Here is a 10000-nt window from a genome sequence, read left to right on the forward strand (position 1 = left end):
AATGAACTCGTTGGTTTCCTTCAGGACAAGAACAGGTTCCCAGTTGGAAGCAAGTACTCACGGTTCAATACACCCAAAAGCAGAGCAAATAAATCCAATAATTTAATTTCCGTTCCCTATTAGACAAGTAACCGATTAGCGAACTCCGTTATTTCATGAACATTCCGGGATCACTTTTGCTGGATCAGCACTTTCAATGTTTATCCACCCTGATCTTACAAGTGATTCCAAGGTGGAGCCAATGAAAATCGCTCGGTAAAAAGACATTGCAATATGTAGGTACGATGAATAAATCAAACAGAACTCGTCAGAAACTTTGACAAGTCTTCTTCTGGCGATTTGACTTGAACCTTGCCTTCTATGAAACTAACATGAGTTGCACGTGCTCCGCACGCGCGCGCCTTCATCGCGCGCGGAGCTCCGCTACAAAAACTGATTTACAAGATTTCTGAGTGAGAATTGAATGATCCAATTGCGCAGTTGATTTCCTTCCTGAACTCCCCAATTGATCTGATCGCCCTAATACTTTCAGGTAGAGAGTTCTACTTGTAGACACTGCTGTAGCAAAAGCTGCGTTTCAAATAGTTTGTGCGCTCACTGAATAATTCACGCAAGTACACTGGGGCCGACCCGTTGAGGGACATTCCCCGGTATAGTGGTGGTATTGATTCTGCGAGTGTTTTAGTTCCCGGTAAAACACTCCGTCCGTATAATGAAGTTCGTTGCTTCAGTGCCACTTCTCGTCCACAGGCTTACTCGAGTCCCCATCTGAAGTGACCATTAGAACAGAACATGGAGCAGATTTTTTGATCATATCATGGGCCTTCCATCCAAATGTTACGCATTACAGAATACTCTTCAGAGATCCGAAATCAAGCGATGCAACAGATGAGGCCGGTCCCATGGAAATGTACTGTGGCTTCTCAAGGAACACCACGTGTAGTTACTGTATAGCCAACATCCACAGAGAAGTGTCATGCAGCACACTTGATAAACACTACACACAGTCAATTGGTCGTGAACTGGATTTCGAGCAGCCTGTTAGTGTAAAGGTTGAACCATGCACTCATATCTTCCCAGAGAATTGCTTAGATCAGGGTGAATGGATAAACTTTACCATTCCAGCTGGAGGTATATATTCATTATCATATGAAAGGAAGTATTTTTCATTTAACTTTACCAATATGATTACGGCTGTCTTTCCCAGAGCCCATCGTAGTAATACCAGCTGTTGTTGTTGTTGGCGGCACCACGATAATGACCACTTGGCTTCCAAAACGTCAAGCCACCCAAGGTGTATCTGTGTGCGGCAATGAGAATTCAAATCTTCCATTACATTTTATGTTCTTGTTGGTTACGCATTCTAAATTCCAACAACGACGACAAAACCAAAATGAATCATAGTTTAAAATCCAAACCTTCGCTGACTGAGATGGACTTGATCGGGAAGCTAATTCGCGTCATTGATGATGCCTTGTCGCGCAAATACATAGACAGAGATAAACAGGAAAGGTGGCTCTCCATTCACTAAGTTCCTGTCTGAGCAACGTCTCTTGCCATTACAGTAAGCTTTAATATTGTTATGGTTTCAAAAGAATATTGTTGAAGGTTTGTTATAGTAAAATTATTTTATATTTCTTCTACATTTGAAGTATGGTTCTCCTTAAACGAGGAGGACAACAGATGTAATCTTTTGCATTGTCACTTCTAAAAACATCAATACATGCAAAATTTGTTCAATTGATAGAAGAGCAGGTTATATCCTTGATATGTACATTAAAACTACTTGACTTTGTGTTTTGATATCATACTTTGGTTCAGTTTACTTGCAGGATTTTTTTTTTCGGAATCGTCACCCCCCCCTCCCGTGATTTCTAATGGTCCGCTCCTTACCAATTAGCATGGAAAGCGATAACTACTTTGGATTTTTGAACAATATATCGCTTCAGTCCAACCCAAAATCATTCAGGTGGACAGAACTTCTTATTTGCGATACATTTCCATTGCTTTTGTGTTCGTGACGTGTTTATCTTGCCATACTTCAGATTCACGTTTTCATAAATTTGCTTTTGCATCTCGAACATGTTTAGATATTCACGTTTCCGAGCGCGCGGAAGCGAGACTTTTGGGTCAACATTCGATTAGGTTGAGAGAAGAGTAAGGGATTTAGCGTGTGAAATTCGAAAAAAAAATGAGTTCCTATCCAGAATTTACGTTTTTCTCAAAAGAAGAGAAACTACAGTTGTTGAAGGAAGCTGCCCTCGATCACATGATCGGTGTAAGAAATCAGACCAAAGGAATTCGAAGCATTTGAGTCTATTCGAATCTACCAATCTGTGCAATGCGACCGTTGGCAGTTCAAAAGCCCAACCCTGCACTGATTGGTTTATTCGAATAGCCTCAAATGCTTCGAATTCCTTTTGTCTGTTTTTTTGCACCGATGTTGAGAAAGCTCAGGAGCGCATGAGTAGGAGCTTGCCTCTCCTATACAAGCCCTATCAGTCAACCTTTGCTCGTATCTTTCTATTTTTAGAACGCCACGAGTTCTGCGGCTCTGCACACACTGTTTAGAATGGCCAATCAGAATAATTTGTGGAACAAAGACAAAAATAGCAAAAACAATGTATGTAAATTGTGCAAATTGATGTAAATTGTTGTAAATGTGAGTTTCCTGCTGAAGGATTAGTTCTAAAAATAGAAAGATACGAGCAAAGGTTGACTCAAGGAGGGAGGCTCCTAGTCATGGGCTCCTGGAAGCTTTATTATGGATTTCAAGATAACCTTTCTCGGTAAATTTTCGAACGATTAAGCTCAACTTCGGCGAAGGTACGAGAACCTCCGTAATCGATCGGTTGATGGTGTTTTTAAGGTGGGAATTTCACTGCTTTGGCGTCAGTTTTAGCTTGAAAAAGACGAGGTCACCGGCCGGAGGCTCCGTGTTGCCTGCCTTGTCAATTTTCTTGACTCTCTAACTGACGGTCGAGAAAAGATCTCGCAAAATGACGCCAGCTCGGAACGACCACAACAACATAACACAGGACTCAGTTAATCTTTCATTGAATCATTTGCTTTCAAACTTTATTGCCGAGCAAATCGCAACCGCCGTAATGTATTTATCCTCCTACAGATCGATAACAACAACACCAACAGAGGGTGGTTCGCCTGTGCCCTCGATAGTTGTATTAGCACATTTGGGGTTGTCGTCTCGGTTAACACCGTTACTGCTGTTAGTTTGTCACACGCTCAATAATGTATATCTGGCTTTCGTGACATAAATTTCTAATTTTGAAGTTTCTTAGGTCTGACGTTTCTTGCATGTAGTACTCAAATAATTCGTTGTTTTCCCCGTTTTTATCTAACCCTCGCAGCACGACTCACTTCTTTTCTTATCTGGAGTGCAAGAGATCATCTTTCACGAATCGAAACTTAAGAAATCATTGACATCTCGGAGATTAAAGTAAGTTTAGAACCCTCAGGTTTTTTGTAGAAATTTTTTTTTTATTTCATCGTTTGGTTAAATTTTCCATTATGGCGTGATTAGCCTTAAATCACAGTTCAGAATGTTATTTTGGTAGTTTTCCGTTTATTGTTCAAGCTAGTTCAAACCACATAAAAAACCTAAGAATACACAAGAACACTCAGCCACACGACTTAAAGGTGCAGTGTCACCGGTGGCACACGCTTAACAGCCTGCCAAATTTTTGAAAAAGTTGGCAAACTTTTTCAAAGGAGTGTGTGGGGTGTGAATACCTTACACAATCAAAGCCATCCGTGGTCACTTTAGTGAACCAAATATCCTGTGGACTTTAGTGAACCAAATATCCTGTGGCGTTCATAAACAAATTCGCTATATTTTCGTTGATGTTCTTTGCTCCTTTTTTCGTTGATTTTGTTGTTTGGAAGGGGCTTTGGTGGGGGGGTTACCATTTCGAGTCGTGGCGGTCATCGAGCTGGCAGCGGACAAATAATAATTCAGTCTCCTCAAGAAAGCAAAAGAAGAGCAGTCAAAATACCAATACATGCCAGCATCTACAATGAAGAGAAACTTTTTAAGACGTGAATTCATGAGAATTCAAGGTTTTTCGAGTGAAATTTACTTTGGAATTCACCAGTTTGGCAATGAATTTTTGTTGAACCGCATGAGTTTTAAAAGAAAACAAGGACACCTTCAGCGAGCGAATAGGAAAGGAAAAAAGCCATTTCAGAGTCAACTGTCAATAGCCAGCGTAAAGGAATAACGCTAAAGTTAGAAACCATCAAAAAACTTTGTCAGCTCAAAAAATAGTTTTACTAATGTACTTTATTCCACTTTATCTCTGAAAACGAGATCGTTCATAGTTTGATGTATTCCACTGAAACACGCCAGCTTGGCTTGGAACAAGAATCGGCAAAATACAACCAAGAAAAGACAAACTTCAAACAAAATTCGCTCCAGCCCTAAATTAGAAACCAAAGACTTCCCGCTTTATGGTCGAATAATGGAAAGTAACTAGAAACTGATCTTTGCTGCCTTTGCTGATCTCTAAGGAACGTTTACGTTCGCTTCAGACAAGGTAACCTCCTCCGTTTGCAGCGGGTTTTTATGTGTTTTGTGTTTTGCCTTATTTGTTGTGCTAAGATGTATTTTTCTGTCTACGGTCCCACTTTATGATTTTAAGCGTTTAATGTTTCTACAATATTCTGATGCCATTTGTATCAAAAGTTACTCTGTTTACAATTCGAATCCGCAAACTGAGTTAGTAAAGAAGAGTTTCTCCAAGTTTTTTAGTCAAATATGAAGTTTAAAATCTTACCCCTAAATGTGAGGGGGTTAAACAAAACAACCAAGCGGCGCCAAGTGTTTCGATGGTTACATCGACAAAAAGCAGAGGTTATTTTCTTACAAGAAACATATTTGTCCCCTCAGATCATAAAAACATGGGAAGCGGAATGGGGAGGTAAAATAATTGAGAGCCATGGTTCAAATCACAGTAGAGGTGTAATGATTCTTTTTATGCCTAGACTCGACGTCACAGTCGAAAAAATTGTAAATGATTCAAACGGCAGATATATCCCAAGTGAAGTGTTATTGGACGGTGAAAGGTTTGTGTTTTTGAATATTTATTCTCCGAATGATCAGGCCCAACAAATTCAATTCCTCAAGAACCTGTCAAGTTCAGTGCTTAATTCTTATGCAAATGAAAAAGTAGTGATAGGTGGAGACCTTAATTGCGTAATGCATGAGATAGATAAACGTGGAGGGCAACCAATCACTCACAAGAAAAGTGTCATTCAAGAGATAATACTTTATTAAGCTCTCAAGACCTTATTGATACCTGGAGCTATATACATCCTAACATGCAAGGCTTTACCTGGAACAATCCATCGATGAAGGTTCAGTGCAGATTAGATTATTTTTTCATTTCAAAAGTTATGGGGTCTGCAATCAAAGATGTCGAAATCTTACCAAATATCTTTTCTGACCACTCTGCCATAACTCTTTCAATGTCGTCTGTTGTTACAGACAATAACTCTTTGTTAACAGATGAGAATTACTTGCAAATGATAACAACGCAAATACCAGAGTTCGTGTCAAAATACCAAGAGCTCACAGACAAAAGATTGCTTTGGGATTTAATTAAGATGGAAATCAGAGCCTCAACGATAATTTTTGCGAAAAGAAAAGCGAAACAAAGTCGTCATTAAGAAAAAGAATTGTTAGCGATGTTTATGCGCTTGCAAGAGACACTAAGAACAAACTTTAATGAAACTACTAAAATCGAAATGGAACGGGTTAAAAAAAAACTTGCGAAAATAGTTGCAAATAAAACTCGAGGCAAAATTGCTCGCAGCAAAGCTCGATGGTACGAATTTGGTGAAAAGAACAATAAATATTTTTACAATTTAGAAAAAAGAAATCACAAACGAAAGCATATAACATTGTTAAAAAAAGATGATGGTTCTGGTCTACGTGATCCCAAAGTAATTTTGGAAGAAGAAGAAGCATTTTTCAGTGATATCTATAGGTCTAAAGGCGTGTACCCAGACTCTGAAACCTTTCAATATGTCTTCAATTCAGATGGTCTTATCACCCTAAAAACTGAAGAAGCAGAAAGTTGCGAAGGACTCTTGACGCTACAGGAGTGTACAGACTCCCTTAGTCATTTCAAAAACAATAAAACTCCAGGCTCTGATGGTTTTACCATAGAATTTTATAGATCATTCTGGGATGTTATAAGACAAATAATGGTTGATAGCTTCAATTACGCATTTGAAAATGGGTCCTTATCGATCACTCAGAAACTTGGAGTCATATCTTTGATACCGAAAAAAGACAACGATAAAAATTATGAAAAAAACTGGAGGCCAATATCGCTACTAAATAATGATTACAAAATTACTGCAAAAGCTTTAGCTCTACGTCTAGAGAAAGTCTTGCCAACAATTATTAGTTCAAGCCAAACTGGATATGTTAGAGGAAGATTTATTGGGGAAAGTATTCGAATGATATCCGATATTATGTCTTTTACTAAAGCGAAAAACATCCCAGGCCTGGCCGTCTTCCTAGACTTCAATTTGAGAAAGCGTTTGATTCCATTGAATGGAAATACTTGCAAAAACCCCTAGAAGTGTTCAACTTTGGTTTACAATTACGAAAGTGGGTCACGGTCCTATATAACGTAATCTCTAGTTGCGTCTTGAATAACGGTTTCGCAACAAAGCACTTTAACCTAGGTAGAGGAGTCAGACAAGGTTGCCCTCTTTCTGGTATCCTGTTAGTAATTGGCACAGAAATTTTAAGCAATGCTATAAAACGCTCTAATGAGATCAAAGGAATTCCGATTAATGAAGTGCATACAGTCAAAATTTCCCAATACGCGGATGATACGACAATTTTTGTAAAAGACATACAATCAGTTCATAATCTCTTTCATCTGTTAAACCAGTTTGAAAACTGCTCTGGGCTTAAAATAAACCAATCCAAATCAGAATTGTTATGGCTTGGTTCTTTGCGCCACAGAAAAGACTCAGAGCTAAGCTTAAAATGTAGCGACGAACCTATTTACGCCCTAGGAGTGTACTTCTCATACAATGAATAACTTGCAACAAAAAAGAACTTCTTTGACAAGTTAAGCCCTCTTCAAAAATTATTAAACATCTGGTCCTCTAGAGACATATCAATTTATGGTAGAATCAATATCGTTAAAACCCTCGCGTTATCAAAATTTGCAGCGTATTGAACACTCCACCTGGTTTTACTGCTGAAGTCAACAAAATAATATATAATTATCTTTGGAAAGGTAAAAACCCGAAACTTAAAAAAACAACTATCACGAAAGTTAAGAATGAAGGAGGACTTGGTATGATTGATTTTTCATTATTTGATAAAGCTCTGAAAATTACATGGGTAAAGCGGTTGTGCTCTGACGACAGTGGACCATGGAAACTTATTCCACTATCCTTGCTGTCGAACGTAGGAGGAAAACTTCTCTTTCAATGCAACTACGACCTCAACGAACACTTACCAAAATTCTATCGAGTTGTATTAATACACTGGCAAGAATTAAACTATACAACGCCTAAAGGTAAAGAAGACATTTTAAATCAAATAATTTGGAATAATCGTTTTATACGAATAAACCAATCATCTGTTTATTATCGAATTTGGAATCAAGTCGGCATATGTAAACTTGCCTGCCTTGTTAATGATTTAGGAAATAATTTTTTGTCGCTTAAAGCGTTTGTGCAAAAATTTAAAATTAAATGTAATTTTCTGCGCTACCGTAGCTTGCTGTCGGCTATACCTGATCAGTGGAAAAAAAGCATAAAAAGAGACGAGCAAAGGAATAAAAGCCTAAAAAAAGACACGCATCAACATGCCCTGACAAGCACTCAACTAGCAATCGATAAGCTCACGTGCAAGACAGTGTACATTACTCTGATTATCCGACAGCAGTGTCCACCTACTGCAGAAAAAAGATTAATAGAGTGCGCTTTTGATGAACAAAAGCGACAAAGAGTTTACTCTTTGCCATTTCGTGTAACGAAAGAAGTGAAACTATCCATTTTTCAGTACAAAATAATACATAATATACTATATACAAATAACATTTTACACAAAATGAAGAAAAAACCACACCCTTACTGCCCATATTGTATTAATGTTGAACAAACGATTTCTCATCTACTCTTTTCGTGTTATGTTGCGAAATTTTTCTGGTCTGAGTTTACTACCTGGTTTAATTCGATTTCTCCAGAAAAGAAATCTAGTCTTTCTAAAGATGAAATAATATATGGAGTGCTTGACGACTGGTCATCTTGTTTAACCCTCAATCACTTAATCTTAATTGGAAAACACTTTCTTTATACTAATGCCTTAGATGATAAAAGATCGCATTTTGCGGATTTCATCACCCTTGTACATGATAAAATCGACACAGAAAAATATATCGCTATCATGACGAATAATTCCTCTGCTTTTGTCAAAAAGTGGGCCAAATTTCTCACCTGAGTAAATTTCTAGATACCTTTAGTTAGTCAGTAAGTCAGTTCCTGTAGTTAGTAATTACATTGCATGTCTTGCCTGTATAAGTAACTTTATTGTATTTTATGCGTGCCGTAATTTATATTAGTATTAGTATTGTAAACCGCGCAAATATTGCATTGTAAACAGTGTTAATACCATGTTTTAAGTAGCGATTAGATTGCGATAAGGTCAACACTTTGTTGTAAATAATGTTAAAATTGTGAATAGTATAATTACTGAGTCGTAGGTAGTATTAGTATTGTTAATAGAGTAAGTAGCATGTGGTGTTAGTAATGTAATGCAGTCAATAACATAAAAAAAAAAAAAAAAAAGAACTTATAGTTTACTAGTATGGCCGTGTAGCAGCGTCGAGCCACAGAAAGCGCGCAAAAAATGAAGCCTCGCTTATGTTAAGGTGATTTTACCTGGACTGAGCCTGCAATCCAATCGAAAAACAGTACCTGGTCAGCGGTCAACTTAAAAAAGCTGACCTCATTGAGCTCTCAGCTTGCTCCCGTGATATGGTGACGTGATACTGGCCAGCGGATACCTTGTTTTGCCAGGTGCACGGACGTACGAACGTACGGACGGACGTTCGATGACGTCATGGCTATAAAACCAAAATTTTCTCGCATCCATGGGTTACCATATTTTCTTAACTATAGTGCTCCGCGCGCGCGTCGCTCCGCTATTATTATTACTATTATTATTATTATTATTATTATTATTATTATTATTATTATTATTATCATCATTATATATTATTATTATTATGGCAGATTCTATTTACTTTTGTGCATATCATTATTCCATCAACCAGAGGATTTGAAATCTCAGCTAGTTAATTACATCAATTTACATTCCTTTTTCCGCTTAAACAAATTCGTATTATTATAAAAATTTTTATTAAACAAATTCGTATTCGTATTATTATTATTATCCCCATTGTTATTATTGTTATTATTATTATTATTATTATTATTATTATTATTAATATTAATATTTCAAAGCATATACCTTTCGTAAGAAAACTAGCATGAATGATCATCTCAGTGATGTTAATGACAGAAACTTTTCACTTCAGCACCAAGTCCAGTTTTAAATGTACACGCAAAGCCAATGTCTTCAAAAACAGTTGAGGTCACGTGGTCTGCGCCCAATCAGACGAGAGGAACGATAGTTCTATACTCCGTACTATATAAAACTGAGAAGGTATGTTGTGGGAAAAAAAAACAGTGACAGCGGTGGCTGTGTGATTAACAGAAAATAACAATATACTGAAATTATTCATGTTATTGTAAGCACACGTAGAAAATTGAATAAACAGCTCCCTCCAATAGACCTTTTTATCGATAGGGCGGCCATTTTGATTTCTATTGTTTCGAAAGACATTATGGGATACTCAGGGGCAAATTAATGTTTATTTACCCCCTGGGCATCCCATAATAGCTACTCGAAACAATAGAAATCAAAATGGCCGCCGTACCGGTAAAA

General features: G+C 37.5%; 1 protein-coding gene across 3 annotated transcripts in view; it reads left to right on the forward strand.

Annotated features, from left to right (window-relative positions):
• The window catches only part of LOC137978180 (uncharacterized), a 22826-nt gene that overhangs the window by 7206 nt on the left and 5620 nt on the right, over positions 1-10000 (forward strand). For all 3 annotated transcript variants that reach the window (XM_068825257.1, XM_068825258.1, XM_068825259.1), the window contains exons 3-4: positions 751-1131; positions 9591-9718. In XM_068825257.1, coding sequence (XP_068681358.1) covers positions 751-1131; positions 9591-9718 — 509 coding nt within the window. The remainder of the gene's footprint in view (positions 1-750; positions 1132-9590; positions 9719-10000) is intronic.

Source organism: Montipora foliosa, chromosome 1, assembly GCF_036669935.1.
Source record: "Montipora foliosa isolate CH-2021 chromosome 1, ASM3666993v2, whole genome shotgun sequence".
NCBI lineage: Eukaryota > Metazoa > Cnidaria > Anthozoa > Scleractinia > Acroporidae > Montipora > Montipora foliosa.